Source organism: Arvicanthis niloticus, chromosome 6, assembly GCF_011762505.2.
Source record: "Arvicanthis niloticus isolate mArvNil1 chromosome 6, mArvNil1.pat.X, whole genome shotgun sequence".
Lineage (NCBI taxonomy): Eukaryota > Metazoa > Chordata > Mammalia > Rodentia > Muridae > Arvicanthis > Arvicanthis niloticus.
Window position 1 is genome coordinate 59,544,631 of NC_047663.1, and position 26,057 is coordinate 59,570,687.

The window sequence follows — 26,057 nt, forward strand, 5'->3', positions numbered from 1 at the left end:
TGTTCAAATTGATTTTACATTTTGACTTAAAAAGTATATTTTGGAAATCATTTTCAGAACCAGAAAGGGTCACATATTGCAGAGTGACAGAAATAAGCAAATATTAAAGTAAAATTCAGAGGGAAAGCTGAGAAGCAAAGATTTGGCACATAAAATTCACCCTCCAGATGGATCTCCATGAGTTAAAGGTCAGCTGATTCTACATGGAAAGTTCTAGACAGCCAAGGCTACATAGCAAGTTCCAGCCAGTGCCACATAGGGAGTGCCAGGCCAGCCAAGGACACCATGTTGAGACCCTGTCCAAAAAGAGTGTTTCTCTTAATAAATAAAATAAAACATGTGCTCTACTGATTAAAAATAATGAAAATGAGTTATAAAATTATTTCCATCAGGTCTACAACCTACCAGGTCATCCGAAATCCCTTAGCCATGGTCCATTTCACTAGGACATTTAATTACTGATCAGAACATTATAAATAAAGTGAGCTCCCAAAAGCTATAATGTGCCACACCTCAGCCCTGTCCCATTTCCCTGATGGAGGGAAACTGTTTTTAATGACCCAGATGACACTCTAATTGTTCTACACAGAGACACAGGAACAGCATTGCAGAACACAATTACCCTGAATCACCTCTCAACAGAACATGGAACCATCCTTCCCTCAGAGGAAGTGTCCTGCTTTTGGTAGTTTAGAAAGCCCTCTTGCAGCGCTGCTAAGTGCGATTGCTGGCTGGCACTATCAGTCTCATGTGCAGGAGTTTCTTCTGACAGACTCTACACAGTGTGTAGGCGTTCCCCTCCTTCTGAGGGAGTCAGGGGCCTGCTCATCCACAATGCTGCTCCATTAGGATCTGGTATCCTATTCTTTCTCTTCTATAGCTCAGCTAAGACATTAGATTAATGCTTTTTCAGTCATACATATAGACACATAAGTTTCACTTCAGGACATTATATGAAGTGCCTGCAGAGCATGGTCCAGGATTCCTTTGCTTTGGACTATACACTTCATGGAAAACTACTGTGGTGGTTTGAATAAGCTTGGCCCAGGGAATGGCACTATTAGGAGGTGTGGTCTTGTTCGAGGAAGTGTGTCACTGTGGGGGTGGGCTCTGAGAGACCTTCTTTCTAGCTGCCTGGAAGCCAATCTTCTGTTTGCCTTCAGAACAAGATGTAGAACTCTCAGCTCCTTCAGTGCCATGCCTGCCTAGATGCTGCCATGCTTCCTGCCATGATGATAATGGACTGAACTTCTGAAACTGTCCCAATTAAATGTTTACCTTATAAGAGTTGCCTTGGTTATGGTGTCTCTTCACAGCAATGGAAACCCTAAGACAGCCATGTATGGGAAATGGACAAGGCTGGCTAATAAGAATACAAGTGAGGGCCTGTTTAAATCCTAGCACCCATTAACAAGCCAGCACCCCGCCCATGCCTGTACCCCAGCTCCAAGTAGGGCAAATTCAGGAAGATACTAAACATTGTTGGGTTCCAGGCTGTTATGATCTAAGCGTGCCCCAGGGACCCGGCAACAGCAGGATGCATCATCATTAACATCAGTCAAGATGCGACACCTTCCTACTGTTGCCGTGAGCCTCATAGCCTCTCCCTGCACATGCACCACATCCCCTTATAAAAGGCCAGTGCCTCCTCTCTTCACTGTCTTCTTCCCTCCACCCTTGCCCAGAGGCAGCCTCTGCATACTCCTCCCCAATAAACCTCCCACATGAGACCTGTCTCATGTATAGTGTCTATCATTTAGATCATAACACAGGCTAGCTCAGGGAGAGACCCTGCTTTAAAAGAATAGGGAGCTGGGCAGTGGTGGCGCACGCCTTTAATCCCAGCACTTGGGAGGCAGAGGCAGGCGGATTTCTGAGTTCGAGGCCAGCCTGGTCTACAGAGTGAGTTCCAGGACAGCCAGGGCTACACAGAGAAACCCTGTCTCGAAAAACCAAAAAAAAAAAAAAAAAAAAAAAAAAAAATAGGGAGAGAATGGCAGAAAAGGACACCTGATGGCTGTCTTCTGACCACTACACACACACACAAGTGTGTTCATGCATACACATACAGGCACAGGCACTCCAGAGGGAGACAGAGACAGATTAAATAAATAAATCTTTAAGAACAGCAATAAAAAGAAGCAGAGAGTGATTAATGCTTATATTCAGTGGTTTTCCCCTTTTCAAGCAGACCAGAACCAGAGCCCAGGAATGGCACCGCCCACTTTTAGGGTGAGTCTTCCCACCTCAATTAGCCAGGTCAAGATACTCACTAATGCCTAGAGGGAAACCTAATAATGCCTCAAGGGTGTGTCTTGTCTCCTAGGTGATTTTAGATCCTGTCACAAGAATTCTAGATCCTGTTAAATGTTCTTAATTTGAAGACAAATTAAGTGTAGAAAAATGAATTTGAATATGAAATGAATCTTTTATTACAGAAGCATATTCATGATTAAGTAGTATTTCTGAAGTATGAAAACAACAAACTCATTCTTAACACTGCTATCCTGCAGGCTCTCCAGATGGACTATGACCCTTGACCTGCCCCACCCTCTCCTTCAATCCTACACCAGGGCTCCTTGGAGCTCAGAATGAACTCATTCTAAGGGCATGTCCTCCAGCTGAGGCCATATCTGAGCTGAGCCCAGACCTGAGCCTGTGTGACTCTCCCACACCACCTTTACCACAGCCGCTGAGGCACGTTCAGCCTGTGATCCTCCTCTATCCCACACTCTCTTCAGGATGCAGAGGGGATAGATCTCTTCCATTTTTCACATTCCTGTAGCAGGGCCTGGTTCCTCTTCTTCCTGTTATCCACTGCTGACCTCAGCCAAACTCTTCACTGCTGACAACTTCCCTGCCTCAGGCACTCTTCCTGTGAGAGTATTCCAGGGTCTAGCTCCACACCCCAACCTATTGTCTGTCACCCCCCAACATAGCCACTATCATTTTTTTCTACACTTGCTCCCACAAGCTACCATGCCCTAATTTCCTCTAAGCCTCTGTGGCGTTACACACTTCCTGGATGTGGAAGGAGACAGTTGGCTCTTATCTGTCTTTCTGATCTGTCTTCCGGTCTGAGGGATGAAATGGTACTGCCTCATAAGACTACAGTAAAGAAAAATGGCCCGGCGGTGGTGGCTCACGCCTTTAATCCCAGCACTTGGGAGGCAGAGGCAGGCGGATCTCTGAGTTCGAGGCCAGCCTGGTCTATAGAGTGAGTTCCAGGACAGCCAAGGCTATACAGAGAAACCCTGTCTCGAAAAAACAAAACAAAACAAAAAATGGAGGCAGCACACAGTAAGCAGTGTCAGCATGGGAAACAGTAGGTCTATAACAGAGGAAGAAAATGGAGGTCCCACCCTTCAGTGAAGCTTGCAGTTAGTTGGAAGAACCCCAGGATCAGGCTCTGGCTCTTAGTCTGGGAGAGCTATCTAGTCTGCCTGAGCCTCTCTCTCTTCATTGCTGAGGGTTGATGTATATAGCTACCTACTATGAGTGAGGGGTCAGCACCTAGCTGGAGCACAGGCTAGTCTTCTCCTCTGTTAGCAAGGTCAGGCATCATAGGTCAAAGCCAGTTCACTACAGAATGATGGGCATGTGTCCTGTGAAGCCACAGATACCTTCTTGGAAACAGGCTTAAAAAAATAAAAAGTATGTATCCCCTGCTGGCTGGCTAAGAACTCACTATATAGAGTATGTAGGTTAGACCTCACAGAGACCAGAACTGCTTCCTCAGTGCCAGGATTAAAGGTGTGCCTATTTTGATCTTGGAATCACGACTTTGTCCTCCACAACAAAACTAAGATACCTAAGATTCCATGAACAGTAGAGTGTAGCTGAATCAAAGAGTGCTTAACTGCAATTTCTATTTAACTTTTAGAAAGCATTGGTGTCAGTTAAAAATAGTAGGATTCTTTCCAGTTCTCCATGTATGATGTGTGGAGTCATCTACATGAGTGCTGCAAGTACATAGTTCCAGTTCTCAGTCATTACATGGCCACAGGACCTTTCTGGTCATGCATACACACGTCTCATCTCTCAAGGCCCCACCAGACCTTACCTTGCCAGCCTGATTGTTACCACAAGCAGCAATCTGACTCCATGTGGATCATATAAGCTGCCAGGAGACTCTCACAACCTCACTTATAGGTAAAGAGTCCAAAGAACTGGGATCAGGGCTTCCAGGAGATAGGTTCACGGCAATGCAATTCATAACAGCAAAGAGAAAGAAAGTGAGAAGCTGTGGTAAGAACATATACCACAATAAAATCTGGCTTTAAAAAACAGGAAATCCTGGCACATGTGGCAACATGGGTACTGGTGAGGATATCTTATAAAATCAAAGAGGCCAGCCTCTGCACACATTGTGTGGTCCCCTCTAAGGAACCATGTACAAAGACAGAGTGCAGAATGGGGGCTGCAGAAGCTGGGTGGGCTGGATGTGTGATGACTACAGGGCTTCAGTTCCATAAGATGAAGCGATCTGGAGAAGATGGCACGAGGGCTGTGTGGCCATGTGATTGATTGTGTGTGGTATCTCTACACTCACACTTAGGACTGCAGGGGAGCTGTAGCAGAATGTATGCGCAGCATTTGCAAAGCACAGCGAAAACCAAAACAGCCACAATGACATCAGTAAGGGGAATGGCTTCATTCTTAAAAATAGATAAAAGAGGACCATCAAGGTGGTTCAGCAGGTAATCGGACTAGCCACCAAACCTGATAACCTGAGTTCAAACACCAGGACCCACGTGGAAAGAGAAGCAACTCCCATGTCTGTTCTCCAACCTCAACAAAAATTTAACAAAATAAAATAAATAAGATATGACATTTAAAAATGTCTAAAAGAGAGACTTTTATGTGTGTTTATGTACACAGTAAAGAAGAGGACCAGGGCACTACTAGGCTACTTGGCCTTACCCTTCAAAATGTACCCAGAACCTGCCTGCTGTTCCCAGCTCCCAGCCTGGCCCAGGCCAGAAAACTGTTTCCTCATTCATGACAGCAGCCAGCTGTCTGGTCTTCCCATTCCACCTCTCTACTCTCAAGAAGTAGCCAAAGGATTTCTTAGGAAACGAACTTGGTGGCTGTGCCTATTCCAGAGAATCCTGCAGAAGACACCCATGCCTGCCTGCTCTGCTGCTGGTTCTTCTATAGTCTCGTCTTTTTGCTCTCAGAATGTGATAGACACTGGTGAGCACAGGCCATTGCCCTAGCTGTCAACCCTGCCACAGTGGTCCAGTCGCTCTGTGGCTCAATGGAGGCAGAGATCTTTGTCCTTTTCCCTTTCCCCAGAACAGTGCTGAATATGGAGTAAGTAAATGTTCAAATGTATTTGTTGAATTAACAAATCATTATTTCTGAAGCCAACAGCTCCTCATAGAATCAAAACTTCTGCATATCAGTATTTTGGACAAGGCTGCCACCTGGTGGCTATATTCTACCACAGCAGGATCTTCCCTGCATCCAGTTGACTTGAGAGGCAGCTCTAGACACAAGGACTCTAAAAATTCCTTACTTGGCAGTCTGCGTTTGGGGAAGAAGACACACATATAAAGGGCACTTCAGAGAGAAGAAGAAGAAGAAGATCTAGCATACTCAGATCCATAACAGAAAGTCCAAAAGTGAGTGTTCAGGTTGGACATGTGATGGTTCAGACCTGATGAAACAGCATAGAGTCCTAGGTCTGTCTGAGGAAGTAGTATCAACAGGCCTGAGAGGCCAGTGGGAGGGGATGCAGGCAGGGGAGCAGGTAGCAGAGGAGCAGGTGGCAGGGCTACAGGTAGTAGGGCAGCAGGTAGCAGGGCTGCAGGTGGTAGGGGAGCAGGTGTCAGGGCTGCAGGTGGTAGGGGAGCAGGTGTCAGGGCTGCAGGTAGTAGGGGAGCAGGTGGTAGGGCTGCAGGTGGCAGGGGAGCAGGTAGCAGGGCTGCAGGTGGCAGGGCAGCAGGTGGTGGGCCAGACCTAGTAGGTGCTCCTTTGACTACTCCTGTTGAAGTAAACTATGGCAGGACTGTAGGGTACAGGAGAAAATGGACACAGTCCTTGAAAAAAAAAGATATGAGCCTCCTAGTCTATGCTTATGGAAACAACTCCCATCCTGCCTGCCATGTGTCAATCACTGAGTTGCTGTTAAATATGAGTCTGATGTTCAGACTGAGCATGCAGAGGGGCCTGAGATGCAATACTGGCTAATTATAGGTTTAGAATCACAGTACATGGAAATCTAAACAAAGAAATGATGAGCAGGGCAGGTAATAGGCCAATGACCAGACCCACTCACGTGTGATACATATAAACTTCTCTGCATCTGTTGCACTAGGGGATTTCCTGACAAGAGGCCCAGCAAGGAGCAACTTACAGAAGGAAGAATTAATTCTGCTCACGGCTTACAGGTCCAGTCCCTCCCGGCAGGAAGTCACACTCAGTGTGGGTGGGAATGTTGCATTCAGGAAGTGGAGGGATAAATGCTGGAGTTCAGCTCACTTTCTCCTTTTTACTCAGTCCAAGACCCCACTTCATCTAGGTGTCTCCTAGATGATTCCAATCCAGTCATGTTTGACCATGAATATTAACCATTACAGTATCTCATAAATATATTAGTTTAAAAATTAAAAAATTAACCAGGAGAAAAACTAATATACTTGAAAGAAATTAACAACAATACCACCTTCTATGCATTGGATCAAACAAGTCAAAAGTCTGGACCCTAAGGCTGAATGTCATTAAGATTCCTTCCCCAGAGCCTCTATGTAATTTATAATCTAACTTTTAGAGATTATCTACATGCTGGCAGCATTTCCTTAATTTCCTAGAATTCAATGCTTTCCTTCACAGATGAATTTTCAGAAAATTGCATTAAGTCTTGCCAGCATGTAAGATGATGCCCCCCCACACAACCACAAAACCCTCACACACACCATTCATGTTGAATATAAACAGTAGACAGGTTACAGTGTAGGTCGGTCCCAGAACAAACACAGCACCTGAAGAGCCTTGGGATCCACCCCAGCACCAGTCATAGCAACGTGCTGAGCCAAATACGTACCAATATAAGCATAAACCACTAAAGGTTAAGAGATGGAGAGGTGGTTAAACCTGTGAAGGGCTTGCCACACAAACATGAGGACCTGTTTCAGTCCTCGGAATCCATGTAAGAAAGGCAGGTGTGGTAGCCAAGCCTGTAAAGAACATAAGTAGTGCTCACTGGGCACACAGAGGCAGGAGGATCACAGGGGCTCACTGGCCAGCCAGCCACACCAACGAGCTTCAGGTGTTGCCAAGTTGTCTAAACTGATTATAAGCAGTGCTCTTTATACCCACAGTAATGATCGAAAGGATTACCTGTCTTGGCTTTTTTAATTGGGGTGTGCCATATATAGAATTATTGTTCTGACTAATAGCTTCTCAACTACAAGTGAAGTTTAATATTTTTCTGTGGGATAGCCACTTCTTCTTATGTGAGCTACACATTGTTCTGCAGATTTTTTTTATGGGTTTGAATCTTCTTTGCAAACTTGCATATATTGTAAATATGTCTCTTTACATCTTTAAAAAGTATTTATTTTTATTTTGTGTGTATGAGTGTTCGCCTTCATATATATGAGTGCCTGGTGCCTGTGGAGGACAGGAGAATTTGTCACATCCTTTGGGCCTGGAGTTATAGATGGTTGGGAGCTATCGTGAGTGCTGGGAGCTGAGCCCAGATCCTCTGAGACAGCAAGTGTTCTTAACTGCCGAGCCATCTCTCTAGCAATCTGCAGCTTTTCAATGATGGAAGCCCCTCTTCATCTCCTCCATTCCCACCACAAGTTAACTCTCTGATGTCTTCTTTATTTTCAGAACTTGTATTGTGTCTGTGTATGTACAAATGTGAGTGTGCGTGCGTGCACGTGAGATGAGCGTACGTGTGAGGTGTGTTGATATGGAGGCCAGAGGTCAACACTGAATGTCTTCTCTGATCGCTCTCCACCTTTTTTGGTTTGTTTTTGTTTTCTGTTTTTTGACAGTCTCTCACTGAACCTAGGACTCACCACTTGCCATGCTGGCTGGTCAGCAGGCACTGGGGGTGGGGTGGGGGTGGGGAATCTACCTGTTTCCACTTCCCAGTGCTGAGATAACAGGCAAGCACTTCCTCATTTGGCTTCACACATGGGCACTAGGGACAGAACTCAGGTCTTGATGCTTGCACAGTAAGTATCGTACTCTCCCACATTCCTGTGATGTATTTTTGTAAGAATGAGATGAGATCCGACTCACTTTTCAGAGTTACCTAGTTTTAACTTAACTTCCTTTATTTGGCCTTTCTTCAGTGCTGGAGACTGAACTCAGGGCCTCTTACCTGCTGAACTAAAGCCCGACCCTGAGCCACACCCACAGGCTCTAATTTGACTTTAACCACCTTTACCCTGTACCAAGTGTGCTCATGGATTCTGGCCTTCTGCCACGGCTCCATGGTGCTGCCTGTTTACTGGGATTAGTCCTTGCATTGCTCTTCTTCAGAAGTTCCCTGAGATGTTACTAGATCAGGACTTCCCAGCAGAGGCCTGGGAAGTCAGGCAGGACACTCCTGCTGTCCTGTTCATTCTATGATTAGCAGCCTCTCTGCCCTCTATCCACTAGGTGGAAGTGTAACTTCCCAGACAGGACAACCCAAATACCTCAGCCAGGCCTAGTGCTTGTCGGCTGCTCCCAGTTTCACACTGATATGTTAGTTAGTACGCAAATGAATCGATGGAATAATGTAGACACCCTTATTACATTTAATATGTGGCACTACTGAATTCAGTCTTTACTATCCTATCCCGAACCCACACATGTCCTCCCGTTTATTCACAAGGACAGAGATGTGCTCTTCAAAGGGGTGTTAGATTTCTCTTGATGCACAGGCTCTTACATAACTCAGTGTATTGCTAAGTGGTCCACCTTCCATCCTTTCTTACATGAGATCATTCTTCCAATATTATATTTTCTAACCAGTCACTGATCAAAGAACTATTAATTTTTTTCTTCAGGCAAGGCGCCATGTAGCCCAGGCTGGCTCTGAGCTCCTGATCCTGCCGCACTTTCTGAGTGCTGTTTATTTATTTTTGGTGTGAACTCTCTGTCTTACCTCACTAGCCTTGAACTTGTAGACTCGGGAGACACTCCTGTCTGAGCATCTGGGACCACAGGTGTGTGTTGTCACATGCAGGAAGATACACACTTCTTTGCCAGAGATGCCTCCCGACCCCCACCCTGTCCCATGGTCCTTCAAGAGTTTGTATCTAAACCAGAATGGTGGCTAATTCTAACTGTTCCATCTCCCATATCTATCAAGATGACCATGTGGTTTTTCTTTGGCCAATGATATACCTGACAGATTATATAATGATAATGATCATTCATTTGCTCATTTAAAAAGGGATTTAATTTGATTTTCTGTATCTGCATGTTTTGTCTGCCTGTATGTCTCTGCATCACATGTGTGCAGTCCCGATGGAGGTCAGGAGAGAGTGCTGGATCCTGGAGTTACAGAGAGCTGTGAGCCACGACCTGGGTGCTGAGAACTGAACCTGCTCCTCTGGAAGAGCAGCCAATGCTTAACCACTGAGCCATCTTCCAAGCCCCTCATTCATTCACTCTTAGATGGCACAAATCCACTCAGTTATGCTGTCTACTACTGTCCTTTTAAATTTTTTTTGGACAGCAATTGATAACATTTTAATGTCTTATCTTGGCATTAATAATTGAGAATAAAGCTGGCATTATTTTTTAATTAATTGATTACTTACTTTTAATGGCATCTGTTAAACCTTGGGAACAGAGGTTTACTTGGTGAAAATAAGCTTACTTTCATTTGTTGTATTTAATATGAATTCAGTCTTTAAAATAGCTAAGTCATTGTACAGAAATATGGGCCCTTCTTACAACCAAACCCACATTCAGTCCTCACATTAAAGTTCTTGAAGGAAGAATAATATTTGAAATGTAGTATTTTGTGAAATGGGTCAAAGGCAGAAAGCATGGCACCCACCTACATCCATCATGGCCAAGGAAGACCTCAGCTGTTCTTCCTCTTGGGCCTCTCCATGATCCACTGCCATCATTGCCATCGCCCAGGATGACCCCAGAGTTACACCACCTTGCTAAAAGGATTACGCGCACGCGCACGCACACACACGCACACAGACACACACCAGTGACAAATGGACTCCTGGATTGACAAGGCAAACCACTGCTTTTCTGTTTTCTGCCTGTCTCCCCAGGATACAGACTCTGCAGGTAAGGACGATGCCCCCAGGTCAGATCCCAGCCAGGGTGATCAGAGGAGGGATCATGAGTCAAAAAGAGCATCCACAAAACAAGATGGCCACAGAGGTCCCTTCTACCTGTGTTGTTCCTCAGGCGGCTCTCAGTGAGCTCAGAGATGGCTCCAGAGGTTGAGGTCTTCTTCAGTCTCGCCACCCCTGATGAGGCACTTCCAGGTTTGTTGAGCATGTCCTCGCTGCTGGCCCTCTTGAGCTAAAGAGAAGTTGGAGAGAAGGTGAGAGGAAGACACGGGGAGGAATTCTATGGCCACCAGGGCCAGCAGTTTAGGTAGAATAACAGGGACTGCATAAAGGGAAAAGGTGCTTAGTTCAGCCCTGGACAGCATGGAGCAGCTGCTATTGGACAGAGGCAAAGAAGATGCTTATCCTGGACCAGGAAGTTCCACCCTGCCTTCAGTGGATAAGTCAGGGGGTGTAACACTGATCAGTAAATTTTAAGCCTATATAACCTAGACTAGAACACATGAAGGAGAAAAATCTCAGATGACTCCATCAAATTCCTGCCTTTAAGACAGAAACAGGGCCCTGCAGCTTGAGCTCAAGAGTCATTGGGTACATCACAATATAACCAACCCTTCATGTATGTGCTCACTTCATTGAGTCCCGAAGTCTTAACAGTCCAAAAGTCCAAAGTCTTTGTTGAGACTCAGGGCATCTCTCTAGCTGCTTTTCTGTGTACATATTCATGTTTGTACATGAGTGTGTGTATGCATGTGGAGGTCAGAGGATAACCACTGTAGACCTTGTTTCTGATGAAGGGTCTCACTGGCCTAGGATTTGCCAAGTAGACTAGATTTGGTTTGTTTTGGTTGTCAACTTGACACACTTGGGAAGATGGACCTTCAGTTGTCCTGTGGGCATGCATGCAGTGTAGCAGGATGTTTATTCGACTACATTATATTCACAGTGGAGCTCAGTGATTAGGCAGCAGAAGAGAAGGCAGAGCTGGGAGAAGAGGGGAAGGGGAGGGGAGAAAAATAGGAAAGAGATGGGAGAAAGATAGGAAGGAGAGAAGGAAGAGGCTATCAGCCATGGAGAACCACGGATGGGTCAAAAGCTGTCCTGGGTAGCAACTTCTATCAAAAGGTTAGATACTGGATAACAACTCTAATTGTGTGGGCATCTTGTTGATTGAGCATTTCTATATATAGAAATATATAAATCCTTTGAGCTAATCATTAAGCTTTAAGAGTCTCATTTCTACCGGCTACTGTGAGAATGGCAGATATTGTTTGGGGTTCAGCCAAGCTTTGTGGATGCAACATGGTAGATTGGCAGAGCTATCCCCCATGATGGCATCTCGTGGGTGCCAGGGCCTGTGCATCTAGCTAGCCAGAGCCCTGGTCAGAGCCAAGGAGCAGCGGGAACATGGCAGCTGCCCAGGAATAAGCCGGACCAGGCGCCGTTTTCTAAATATCTCCCCATACAGTGTAGGGCAATAGATTGGTCTGTGGGCATGTCTATGGGACATTTTCTTGATTGCAAATTGATGCAGGAGTACCCAGGCTACTCTGGGAAGTGCCATTCTTTTTAAAAAATTATTTTTATTATATGTATATTGGTGTTTCACCTGCATGTATATCAGTGTGGGGGTGACAGATCTTGAAGTTACAAACAGTTGTGAGCTACCATGTGAGTGCTGGGAATTGAACCCAGGTCCTCTGGAAGAGCAGTTAGTACACTTAACTACTGAGATATCTCTCTAGCTCCAAAGCAGTAGCATTCTTATGAACATGGCCCTGGGCTTTACAAGGAATCCAGCAGAGCAAAGGCTAGGGAGCAAGCTAGCAAGCAACCTTCCTCTACCATCTTCATTTGCGGTCCTGCTTGCTAGATCTAGTTCCTGCTCTGTTTTGGCTCACAGTCCATGATGCCTAGAAAGGACCAATGGCAATAGGCTGCTTGTTTACTCCTCAACAGATCAGTGTGGGGATGATGGCATGTGAGCTCAGATGCCTCTCTCATTCATTTTTATTATTTTCTTCCCTCCTCAGTGAATCCTTTCTAGAAAAGCCTTTTCACATGTACCCAAAGGTGTGTCTCATTAATGTCATTAATGTTCTAAGCACTTAAGGTTGTCCCCTCCATGTGCAGGCATGTGCATACCTACACACACACACACACACACACACACACACACAGAGTTGGCAAAGTGCAGGCACAGTTCAGCTCTTCCTAAGACCTTGCTGTTCTCTTCAAAGTATCAGGCCAAGAAAGTTCATGCATCACAATGGAGAACAGGAAGCCTACCACACAAGCACTCCCTATGGAAGAAGTTTCTGAAGCCATGGCTTTGCTGTTGGAACAGTCAGCACCACACTGTCCTCAGAAACACTCCTGTATGTTTCTTAAATACTGTCCTGACACCCAATCTCTGCCTAGCTTACCTCACATCTCACACCTGGGCCTAGCCAGGCAAATGGATGGAACTAGAAAATATTATTATCTCGAGTGAGGTAATCCATACACAAAAATGTGTGTCCCCTCTATCTGAGGTTCTGAGCCCCAGATCTTCAGATGTGGGTATATAATGTAAAATAACTGCAGGAACTAAGAAAGTAAAAAGCTACATGGGAGTGAGGCAAAGGATCCTGAGAGGAAATAGCAGGATGCAGTGATGTGAAGGAGAAATGGGGAGAGGATTGTAATGGAGGAGGAGGTGCAAGGTCAATATGGAAGAGGGAGGGAGGAAGGAAAATAATACTAAGGGTATTGTGGTGGTTTAAGTACGCTTGGCCCATGGGAAGTGGCACTATTAGGAAGTGTGGCCTTGTGGGAATAGGTGTGGCCTTGTGGGAGGAAGTATGTCACTGTGTAGGCGAACTTTGAAGTCTCCTAGTCCTCAAGTTCCACCCAGTGCAGAAGGGAGTCTTCTAGCTGCCTGTGGACTACAGTCGTCTGCTGCCTTCAGATCAAGATGTACGACTCTTGGCTCCTTCTGCACCATGTCTGCCTGCACACTGCCATGCTTCCCACCATGATGATAATGGCCTGAACTTCTGAAACTATAAGCCAGCCCCAATTAAATGTTTGTTTTTATAAGAGTTGCCTTGGTCACGGTGTCTCTTCACAGCAGTAAAACCCTAAGACAGTTATGTGTTAGTTACTCTTATAATGCTGTAACAAATATCATGATAAAGGCAACTTACAAAGAAATGTTCAATTGTGGTGGCAGGAAGAGCTGGGAGCTCAAGTCTAGACTCATAAGCAGGAGGCAGAGAAAGAGATCACTGGGGATGGCGGGAGGCTTTTGCAGTCTCAAAGCTAGGGAAAGGATATAACACATTTCCTCTAAAAAGGCCACATTTAACTTCTTAATCTTCCCCAAATAGTTTCACAAACTGGGGGCCAAGTATTCAAACATATGAGCCTATGGAGGCTATTCTCAGTCAAACCACCACAGAATGTTTGAATAAGCCATGAGGAATCATTACTTTTTATCTACCTAAAATTATATATCATACATAGAAGTATACAGATATATTTATGTGTGTATGTACATATATACATATATACACCCACATACACACCCACACCCATATATATATATGCATACTTCTATGTATGATATATGATATATAATTTTAGGTAAATAAAAGTAACATATATATACATACACACACACACACACACACACACACACACATATATATATATAGTTTTTGTTTTAGTTTTGTTTTGGTTTTTTTTTTGTTTGTTTGTTTGTTTTTTGTTTTTTTTTCGAGACAGGGTTTCTCTGTGTAGCCCTGGCTGTCCTGGAACTTACTCTGTAGACCAGGCTAGCCTCAAACTCAGAAATCCGCCTGCCTCTGCCTCCCAAGTGCTGGGATTAAAGGCGTGCACCACCACTGCCCGGCAATAGTTTAAATGAAGCTATTACATTTGAGCTGGTAATGTTTGCCCAAGAGCCATAGACCATCTAATAAAAACCCCAGTACCAGGCATGAGAAACCCCCCTTTTGATTTTTTAAATCAGGGAAGTCCAAGAGACTCCCAAAATAATACAGGCTACAGCCCTTGCCCTTGGTTGACTTCCAGAGAGTAAAGACAGGTCTCTATTTCTGAAGATAGAATGTACTTCAGACAGGACTCAGAGGATCCAAGCTGTCATGAAACTGACTTGAAAGCATCTTTCTGGAAACTAGCATCCTATCACAGAAGGTGTTATGAGATCTGCCAAGGGAGGGGAGCACAGCAATGATGTGCAGGGCAAGAGACCCCAAGAGTACAATAGTGGCACTTGTGTCCCGACAGTAACCAACAGCTGTCTAAGTGAACTTTAAGGCCTGCTCAACAGGAGGGAAATCATGCCTGTTACAGTAAACTTAGCAACCTACTCAGGGTTCATGAGGTCATGGATCTTAGAGGGGAACCCACTCCCACCACCATATTAAACCATCATAGTCCCTAATTGCATTGTAAGTATATTCTTTGTGGTGGTTTGAATAGGAATGGCCCCTGTAGATTCTTGTGTTTGAGTGCTTGGCCACAGTGAGTGGCACTATGAGGAGGTATGGCCTTATTTGGAGGAAGTGCGTCACTGTGGAGGTGGGCTTTGAGGTCTCCAGCTATGTCCCAGTCTTTCCCATGGTACCCGTGGACAAGATGTAGAACTCAGCTCCTCCTTCTCCAGCACCATGCCTTCTATGATGATAATGGACTAAACCTCTGAAACTATAAGCCAGCTCCAATTAAATGTTTTCTAAGAGTTGCTGTGGTCATGGTGTGTCTCAGCAATAAAACCAATAAAATCCTAAGACATCCTTATACCCATAGATAATTATAGCTCTCACTCCTCGTGAAAGAAACTTCTCTTTGCAATAGACAGCGACCATTACAGAAAACCACAACCAGTCAAACTGCCGAGAACAACTGGTTGTGGGCACTGTACAAGCCAGAGGATCAAGAAATCTGCAGTGAGATTATGTCTCCTAGGAATGACAGGGAAGCTTCACCCACAATACTTTGCCTTTCATGGCTCCCTAAACAAAATCTGAACAAGCACACCACCAATAGACAGGCCTTCACGGAAGGGGGAAATTTCAAGGGGTCCCCCCAAACCCAGAAAAAGACCTTTAGGTAAGTAAGGAATGCTGAGACAGAGAGAAATAGTCCTCTCCGGGGATAAACGCCCTAATTGTTAACAAATAGCAACTGGTCAGCCCTGAAAACATTTACACACAAGTAACACTAAATAGACTGAGCAGGTTGTATTTATATATTTGTGTGTGTGTGTGTGTGTGTGACAATTAAACCAAAGGAGGCCATGAATTTGAGAGGGAGTGGGGGTTGGGGAATGAAAGGGCTGGAGGGAGGAAAAGAAAGGGGGACTTGATGTGATAATATTTTAATAAAAAAACTGTTCTAAAAACTACTTAAGAGACTTGAGCATGCAGTGGTTAAGAGCACTGACTGCTCTTCCAAAGGTCCTGAGTTCAATTCCCAGCAACCACATGATGTCTCATCTGTAATGGGATCCTCTTCTGGTGTGTCTGAAGACAGCAAGCGACAGGACAGTGTAATATACATAAAATAAGTAAATAAATCTCTGAGAGAGAGAGAGAGAGAGAGAGAGAGAGAGAGAGAGAGAGAGAGAGAGAGAGAGAGACAAAGAGAGAGACAGAGACAGAGAGAGAGAGACAGAGAGAACACTGAGCATGTTGGTACATGCTTGCAATCCTAAGTTTCAGGAAGTTGAGACAGGAGGAGGGCAAGTTCCAACCTACATAGTCAACTCTGTGTCAATTTAAAATATATTCAATACATTCCAAATATTACTAGTATGAATTTTTATTTTATTTTTTAAATGTATTTTGAGGCAGGGTCTCTCTATGTAGCCCTGACTGTCCTAGAACTCACAGAGAGGTCGCCTCTGCCTCTGCATCCCGAGTGCTGGGATTAAAGGTATGCAACGTTTACCTTAGTTACCTTTATGCCCAGCTGTAACTAATTTTTTCATTAAAATAAATATTGTTAGCTGTGCCTGGTCTACTGTGATGGCTATTCTACGTTATCAACTTGACTACATCTGGAATTAACTAAAACCCAAATGTTTGGGCACACCGATGAGAGATTTTTTTTCTTAATTAAATTAGATCTGGATCCTTCAAGGTGGGAAGACTCACCTTTAACCTAGGTCAGTAATCAAGTAGATAAGATGACCATCTGTGGACATTAAGTCTCTACTCCACCCAACGTCCCACCCTGCCCACAATCCCTGTCATTGACCACTGGGCCCATGAATCAAATAGCCATATGGCAGAGATGGAAGTGATACATGGGTTTGATAACATGGACTGCCTCTAACTAAGGCTGGCCTGGCTATAGCTGCTGCTGAATGCCAGATCTGCCAACAATAGAAACCAACACTGAGTCCAAGATATGGCACCACTCCCTTGGGTGACCAGTCAGACTTGGTAGCAGATTGACTACATTGGACCACTTCTTCTGTGGAAAGAACAATGCTTTATCATTACTGGAGTAGATACTTATTCTGGTATTAGATTTGCCTTTCTTGCTCATAATGTTTCTTCCCAAACTACCATCTATTGACTTACAGAATGCCTTAATCCAGTGCTATATTATTTCCCACAGTATTAAGGAACTCACTTCACAGCCAGAAAAGTGCGATAGTGGGCCCACGATCGTGGAATCTACTGGTCTTACTATGCTCCACCATCCTGAAGCAGCTGGCCTGACAGACAGATGGAAGGACCTTTAGAAGACACAATTACAATACCAATGAGGTGGCAGAAACCGGGAAAGCTGGAACAGAGTTCTCCAGAAGTCAGTATATGCTTTAAATCAGCATCCAGTATACAGGTTCTCTTACAGCCAGAATCCACAGGTCCAGGAATCAAGGGATGGAAAAGGGAATGGTTTCACCATTGGAGGATCCAGATCTAGTGGGTCATCCCTAATGACCCACTGGGAAAAACTCTGCTTCCCGTTCCTATGAGCTTAAGTTTTGGTTCTAGAGGCAGGGAGAGCTCCTGCTAGGAGCCACACCAAGCATTTCATTAAACTGGAAGCTCAGGCTCCCTCCTAGCCACTTTGGGCTTCTGATGCCATAGGCCACCAGGCTAAGAAAGGCAAAACAGTGTTAGGAGGGGCGATTGATTCAGATTATCATGGGGAAATTAGATCGCTTCTCCACAACGGCAGTAAGAAAGTTCATGTCTGGAATGCAGAAGTTCCTTTAGGGCATCTCTTGGTGCTACTGTGTCCTGTGATTAAAGTCAATGGGAAAATATAGCAATCTAATGCAGGCAGGATGACAAAGGGATGGAAGAAATACAGAATGGGGAGTAGAGAGAGGTAGTCATAAATACCAGCTGAGGCCCCGTGACCAGCTGCAGAACCGAGCATTAAAACCGATAGGAGGTGCCTTTGTTAAGTTTTGTTAATGTGTGTTGTATAGATATTTCTTGATTTCCTTTTCATATAATGTAACATCAATTAAGAGAATATCAGTTATTATTATATTTAAGTTTTGAGATATTAAAAGAATGTCCCTAAAGGGACATTGCTACCTACTCTAAAATCTGTAATTTTATAACTATATTTGTAGTTGTACATGGGATAGTTATGACTTGATTCAACATATAACTCATTTGCAGTTGTATGTGGGATAGTTATATCATATTGAAATTGTGACCTGGTTATTGTTTTCATTTGGAAATTAAGCATAGCATAAGGAGATATGATTGTGTGTCAAGTTGACTTATGATGGCTACTTTTGGTCATCAACTTGACCACATCTGGAATTAACTAAAATACAAACAGCTGGGCACACCTGTGAGAGACTTTTTTTCTTAAATAATTTGAAATGGGACAGGCCACACCTGGCAGCCTATATAAAGGACATGAAAGAAGAAAGCTCTTTGCCAGATTGTCCTCACTCTGTCTGATAACTCCATTCCTTCACTGGCAATAGAGCCTACTTCTTTGGGATTCTGGCATATATGGACGACCAGATAGATATCCAACCTTATCGACTAAACATCTAGACTAGATTTTTGGACTCTCCATTGGTAGACAGGCATTGTTGGACTAGCAAGACCACAGCCTATAAGCCATTCTAATAAATCTCTCTCTCTCTCTCTCTCTCTCTCTCTCTCTCTCTCTCTCTCTCTCTCTCTCGCATACGCACATGCACACGCACACGCACACGCACACGCACACGCACACGCACACGCACACACACCAAGTTCCAGAACAGCCAGGGCTATATAGTGAGACCTTGTCCCAAAAAAAGGTTGCTGTTAGATGGAAGTTAACAAGAAAATACTAGAAATGATGCTTTAGCCTAGGATGACAGAACAACAAAATTACTTGTCAGATGTTTGATCCCCACTAACTCCTCACCGCAAGTTAGGCATTGCCACCCACTCACAGACCAGAAGGCACAAGTCTAGGGCAGGTGGTTCTAACTCCTGCCTGAGAGTTCACAGAGTGGCTCATTCTACCTTATGTTGGTCTGATTATGACACTCCCAGAAGAACAGGGGTCATGGCATTTAAGAAACATTAAGTTCTTAGTAGGTAGCACAGGCTTTCCTAAGCAGAGCTGTGGACAACAAAGGCACACAGTCCTGCTTTCCTGGAGCTCATAGCCCGTCAAAGGGAGACAGAAAACAGACGCTTGCTCAGTGAACCAGAGGTGCCATGGAGAAAGAGCTGCAGCTGTAGGGATGCTGAGGAGGGTGGGGAGTGTGGACGCAGTTAGGAGCGTGGCACACAGAGTGCTCAAGGATTACCTCTAACACAGTGCCCTCTAGGCAGAGACAGGAGACAGTACAGACAACCTCTACAGGGGTGTGCACGGCATGTCCAAGGTACAGTCACCACAGGCCCTAGAACTTTGTGGCTTGAGCTCTGGGGGCCAAGGAGCAGAGTATGGCAATGTCTAACAAAACAAACAGACAAACAAAAACTAATCTTAACAGCACCTCTGGTGACGAGGAGGGCTTTTCTTCTTACTCACTCAAACAGAAAGAGCTGGCATGGGTGTGCAGCAGAGAAGTGACATGCCGCATATGCTAAGGGACTCCTGTTGAGGAGAAAATGCTGGAGCACTAAGATGAAACCAGAGCAGTGGTCTGGGAAGGCTGGGCCTTGGCCAGGAGGTCTCAGAGGAGGCTAAGTGACTTCAGGTAAAATCTCTTTCTAAGGCAGAACGAATGGCTTTTCACTGGTGCATTGTGGGACATGAACAGAGGTGTGTGCAAGGCTAATGCCGAGGCCTCAGGTCAAAGGGAGCCTAAAGGAAAGAGTGGACCAAGGAGGAGCAGCCTGGGAGGTGATGGAGATGGGCTTGAACATGTTACACTTGGGTGGCAGTTTGACACTCAAGGCAGTGGGAAAGCTCCTGCTTGGCTATGGAAATCTGGATACCATCTGTAGAACAGATGCTGTCACCTGGAGAATGGCTCTCAACGGGGACAGTCCTGCAATCTGGGAGTGTGCTAGAAAAGAGAGGGTGCATTTTCAGATGTTACCATAATTAGATGTGCAATTGATATTAACATATGGCAGAATGGGAAATTTACATATTCTATAATACACATGACAATTTTGTACAAAAGGCCCCTCTCCCAGTTTTTGCTGATTCTTTGGACATCTCATGTCATGTGTAGACCACCTTAGATCATCTTTCAGGCCTATGGCCTCCCTTAATGTCACACAAGGAGACGAGGAATTTGTCTCACAATTCTCAGGTGCCTTGACCTCTCTAAGGGCATAACCATCACAGTGAAAATGAAAGATGCGCCCTGGCTTGGAATGTCCTGAGAGAACTCAGCATTTCTCTCCCTTGGCAGCATCCCTCATGATGTGCTGGTGCCCTTGGGAGTTCCATGGGGCCTTTGTACAGCCATGCTTGGGCATTGCAGATAGAGAGACATACAGGGCACTTAATACCTCCCCCTTTACTCACACTCATGTTACTACATCGGTTTCTCAAATACCTACTTGCAGTTAGCAACACTGTCTATGAATTTCATCCTAACACAGAAAGGAAGGGCTACAGGTTCACCCTGATGCAGAGGGTGGATATAAGAGGGGGAAAGCTGAGCCCAGACCTAGGCCTGTCCTCTGTTAGATGCCAAGGAGGGGATAAGGAGGAAGGAGGAAATGAAAGCAGAATGCAGTCCTTGATGGAGGGCATTATCGACCATGTAGACAAGTCAAGCAAAGGTCAGGATGGTTCTGTGTGGCCCTGACTCCATCTAGGGGGAGCCAGGGCACCCACTTAAGCCAGGACAGACGGCCTCAAGTGCTGTATTAAACCTCTCGCATGGTTCTTTCTCCACCCTGGAGCACCCCACTGTCCTCTATTCAGTCCATCTCTTAGGTCAGGACTTGCTGTTCCTCTGGGTCCCCTCTTCAGAACCTGATGGGGTTTGCTAATTGCCCTCTTCATCCCTGCCTCACAGAACATTGGGCATCCTCACAGCCCTGCCCTGAAAGTCTGTACCTTACTCAGCCGAGACTCGAAAGACAGTGAGGTTGAAGACTTGGAGCTCTTCATGCCAGAAGGAGTCCCAGGGAGGGGCCGAGCGCGGTCAGGACCATGGCTGCCTGCTTTGGCAACTGGACTCCAGGGCTTGGTAGCACTCCGCATGATGTCCTGGGGAGACCTTCTCTCTGTAGGAGGGTAACAAGGAAAACACTTGTCTCCAAAACTATACTTGTGAGTGATATGATACATCTTTACAAACTCCATTCATCAAGCTCACAGTTGCAGCCACAGAACAGTGATGGGGTTTAGGCAGGTACAGAACACTCTACTCCTCGGGTGAGGATCTGCAATTGGCCTAAGTCCATCCCTGGCAGAGTAGCCTTTGGGATCCCAGGGAGTGCTGTTAGAGTCGGGAATTGTATGAAGCAAAAGGAGTCGGGGTGGAGATTGGAGGTTAAGAGGTAAAGAACTATGGGATCCATTAGAGATGAGGTAGGGAGAAGGCTGCAGGCATGAGGAAAAGACTGGGGGACTGGCCTTCGAGGAGGAGGGAGAGGAATATCTGCAGTTAGCTTTTGTGTTTTCTTCTTCAGTCACGATATATGCTCAGAAAAGTGTCAGCACCATTGTGTGAGGCTTTTGCCAATGTGGCAAAGCTCATGAATAGTGATATGATTCCTCATTCTACAGAGCAGGTTATTAAATTAAAATTTCAATTTAGTTATCAAAAAAAAGAACACTCTATTCCTAAGATGCTACCTTTGTATGCTGCTTGTTTATACACCTCTGAACAGATGTTTAATGATTTATTACAATATAATGCAACATCATTGATACTCTCACATTACTTTTCAGCCAATGATAGTTTATTATTGTTACAGACACTTAATAGATTTGTTACACTACACATCTGTAAGCACACTCATGCACGTGTGCATTTATACACACACACACACACACACACACACACACACACACACACACACACACACAAACTCCAGAAGCTTATATCAAGATATAAATGCCTGCTTCAAAGGCAGTGGTGGCACATGACTTTTATCCCAGCACTCAGGAGGCAGAGGCAGGAAGATTTCTGTGAGTTCGAGGCCAGCCTGATCTACACAGTGAATCCAGGACAGTCAGGGCTCTGGACTCTGTTACACAGACAAACCCTGCCTTGAAAAACAAAACAAACAAACAAACAAACAAACAAACAAAGGCAGCAGACTGCAGCTGAAGACCTGGGAGAAACCTCTGAATGCAGAGACAGAAGAGTGGGAATCCCAGGTCCAGCCATCAACTGTCATTCATGATCACTTTCATCCTCCAAGCCTCAGCTTCTGATGTCAACAGCATCACAGGCTGAATCAAAAGTCCTGGTATCTTCCCACCACCACCTTGCTTCTGCCTCTCCTGTGGGCTCTGGTATGGCACAAGGCATCCAAACCACAGTGCTCTGTCCTTTCAAAGAACACCCACAGGTGACAAGCAATTCAGTGGCCAGTCTCAAGGGACACCCTTAAGGGGTGGTATCTGGTACTCAGAATGGAGGGTCTCCTCTGCCTCACAGCATCCCGGGACCCCTGGGTAAACCACACACAGCTCTGCAGCCCAGCTTATGCTGCTACCACTTTACACCCCTGTCCCTTTCCTGACCAGAAGAAACCATTTCAACAGATAATATCTGTCTCTCCAAGAGTCACCTGGTTTCTGTTTAAGCAAAGTGATTAGACTCCTAGATACTTGTGCCCTGTTTAGCTGATATGTTCTGCAGCTATGTAAACGTGGCTAATGGTGAAATCCTTTGTTAGAGATTCGGCAGCACTGCTGTTTGGTGTAAACTAGGTCTTGGGTGCCCATTCCTGGCACTGATAGAAACACATGCATGTACACCACACACACACACACACACACACACACACACACACACACACACACACACACCTGAATTCATTATTGGTAAAAGGAAAAACAGGACTACCATTTGCTCCCCACACTTTTTCCTGAGGACAACAACACATGACTTCATTTTCATGACTTACTCAGAACCTTGTCAGTCTCAGCTTGGTTCCAGGTTTTGTGATTTCTTAAAAATTCAGTACTAAGAAAAGCGGCTCGCTGCTGATGTATTTTACTGATGTTTAGTGCTGATTATTTTTCTTTCTCAGCCCATGTTTTTCTTTCTGGTTTCCATGGCAACAGTGAAAGAATCCTTAGGTTAAGACCCTTGCAGTGACTAATTTCATTAATACTCTCTCAGTATAGGACAAGCTAACACAGCCTGACTGCAAGCTAACCAGTACCCTGTCGGGCTAACTCATAGAGCTCATTTAAACGAAATACCCACTTAGCCAACATCCCATTTTATGCTATTGGAACTACTTAGAAATGACCAGTATAGAGCTTACTTCATGAATGCACTAGGTATGTTTTCCAAACCTGCCACGATTACCTTAAGATGACAGTGCCCCTAGTCTACTTCCCAGAAAACTATGAAGTTAGAAGCAGCCGGGAAAGGATAAATGTTTCTACTGCCAACCATTTTCTTGACATTTTAAGAGGACTAAATCCGTTAATTAATCAATCTTATCCAAATTCAAATATATAATCCCAGCTTTTAATTTCTGGTAACAAATCTGAGGGGCTGGATGGAGTTATGGAGTTTAACTCTTTTTCCTTGTCAGCAGGTTGCTTGCTCTGCTGCTTCTCCGTCACTTCTTGCCACATCACTTTCTCTACTCTCCTCAAGTGTTCTGAATCTGATAACATTATTCACAGGTAAGGCATCCACACTACTCTTTGAGAATGTCATTCTTTACTCGTACTGTCTTCTTCACTGGGCTCTGCCCTTCCTTCTGTATTCTCCTACCTGCTAACCTCTTTCCTGACAGTTCCAGCTTTCAGAATTCAGCCCTGAAATAAATCATTAATCTCTGACCCACAGTATCCAGGAAGAGTCATCCCCAGAGCTGAGAGCAGGATATCCAAACAGGGCAATCATTTTAGGATAGGGACACCATTCTTGTCCTTGGGCACAAGCCAACAATGTCTTCCATCTTGTCCCCGCTAGAGGTCAGAAATGCCAGAAGGGGGCTCTGGCTCTTGTTCTGGTTTCTTATTAGTGTTCTTTTCATTTTACACAATCTGAGTAAACCATACTGCCTAGAAACCATATATGAAGATAAGAGTCAAACTGTGAAGCATCTAGACACCCATGGGCAGGCCAACTGGACTGACCAGCTTATCTCCCCATGCATTTTCTGCTCTAAGTACTACAAGAAGCCCCTAGCCTAGCTACTCAATAATATCACGTTTTCTGGGACCCCCTTCTGCTATACAGAAGCTCTGCCTTCCTTTTTCCTCTCAAGCACCCACCTAAAATCCTATACTATCAAGACTTTCTAAACTCATCCACCCATTGTCTGTGAATTTCATCCTGAGCTCATAAGAAAAGGGACCCAGAAGCCATTAGCTTGGCATAGCTCTGCTGCTCATTGATTTTGTCTGGTACCTTAGCTCTACAAACTAGGCACGTGGGAGGTGGGAAATTCTCCACCACTTTTAAGGACCCTCACTTCTGTCTCAAAAGTAGGGCAAGTGCCAGACAGGATGTCCAGAAGTGACCTCTCAGCATCAGCCTAGAGAAGTGACGACTCAGCATACAAGATCAAAACCGTCACAGCAAGAAGTGAGGAAGGAGTGTGGGTCCTTGTGCTGTCAGACGGACAGGGCCACCATGCCATTTCACTGTGAGCAGGAGGTCCTGGCAAGTGTCCCATGTGAATTATCTCAGCCCTGGAAAGTGTTGCCTTGTACTGTTGCCTGAGTATTGGTGTCTTCCTTTGATCACACGGTGAAACCAAATCCCCACTGCGGTACTGTTAGGAAGTGGGACATCTGGGAGAAAGTTGGGTCAGAAGAGCAGAACCCTTACAGAAATGGCCTGAGGGAACATTTTTGTCCTTCTATCAAGTGGGTGACACCGTGAACCAGACAGAGAGCTCCCATTAGACACTGAATCTGCTGGCCTGGATCTAGGACTTTGGAGCCTCCACAACGTGGAGCAGTGTCCCTCACTTGTTTATAAGGCACCCTCTTTAGCTTTAACAATCTCCCATAGAAGAGGAAATTTCCTTTGACTCAGGGAAGTCAAGCAACTTGCCGAGACCCCAGAACTCATCTGTAGCCATGGCTGAAACTAGGTTGGACAGGCCATCCAGATAATCTCCACCCACATGAGAAACAAGAGCACTGTGCATCAACCCCACAGCGGGTCCAGCTCCTTGCTGACCGGGAGCCTGGACATGTCTGAACTCTATGCCTCTCAGCATCAGATGGCATTACAAGAGGCAACAGATCACAAACACAAGCCGCCTTCTGTCAATTACGGCCATCAGAGCACTGCTTATTAGCTTGATAATACACAGCCATGGATCCATTAAATCTTCAGAAGAGGAGGCTGCCAGATATACCACGCAAGTGTTCTTCCTGTACACAGAACAGCCTGTTTTCATCTGAAAATATGGGCACGGGGAAGCAGAGAGGGAAATGAACACACAGGCAGATGGCTTGCAGCCTTAGGATTGGTTTTAGACAATCTGGGCTGCCACAAGATAAACACAGGTGAATACACTCACTGACTAATGCTTCTCTCCTGGGTGTGAGTTAGGGACAGACAATGAATAGGTGGCCTCTGGCCAAGCACGTGGGAACCAGAGTGGGGGAAAATGTCTCTAGCCGTACTTCTCTGATTTCTTAAACTCCCCATAAACAATACAAAGGGTCAACTCTATTAAGAAATTAGAGTTAAATCTCGCAACTCTCTCGAGAGAAAGGGTGGGAGATGGAGGGAGGGTCTTCCCAGGAGTTTTTTCTTTTTAACATTTCAAGCATTTTATTTTGGTGCCACACTTCATTCTGTTCAGAGCAGTGTGTGACTTACATTTAAACAGTCCCCCATGAAATGCACAGCATAGAGTAGTGAAGAGTGAAAAAGGAGGCGGGGAGGGAGGAGAGGAAGAGGCCATGATGGTGTATTCCAGGAATACACAAAGGCACTGTGTCCCAGCAAAGGTTTAGGAACCGTGGTCTTCCCAGCCCATGCTGCTGTTATCCAGGGACCTTATCTTTATTTCCCTTTTAAGGCAAGAAAACTGGAAGGCGACTGGGAAACCATTTTGGATGAACAGAAAATAATGAGTCTCCAAGAGTGGGAGGGCGTTCAGGTCTCAGCTGCAAACACAATAAGCAGTAGGAAGCAGCAGGCTTAAAGCATTCAGTCCGGAG

General features: G+C 45.1%; 1 protein-coding gene across 6 annotated transcripts in view; it reads right to left on the bottom strand.

Annotated features, from left to right (window-relative positions):
* Specc1 (sperm antigen with calponin homology and coiled-coil domains 1) overlaps positions 1–26,057 on the bottom strand; it is a 261,968-nt gene that overhangs the window by 167,870 nt on the left and 68,041 nt on the right. For all 6 annotated transcript variants that reach the window (XM_034506720.2, XM_034506719.2, XM_076936675.1 and 3 more), the window contains exons 2-3: positions 20,787–20,956; positions 10,371–10,503 (exon numbers count right to left, since the gene is read on the bottom strand). In XM_034506720.2, the coding sequence (XP_034362611.1) occupies positions 10,371–10,503; positions 20,787–20,933 (280 nt within the window). In that variant the 5' untranslated portion in view covers positions 20,934–20,956. The remainder of the gene's footprint in view (positions 1–10,370; positions 10,504–20,786; positions 20,957–26,057) is intronic.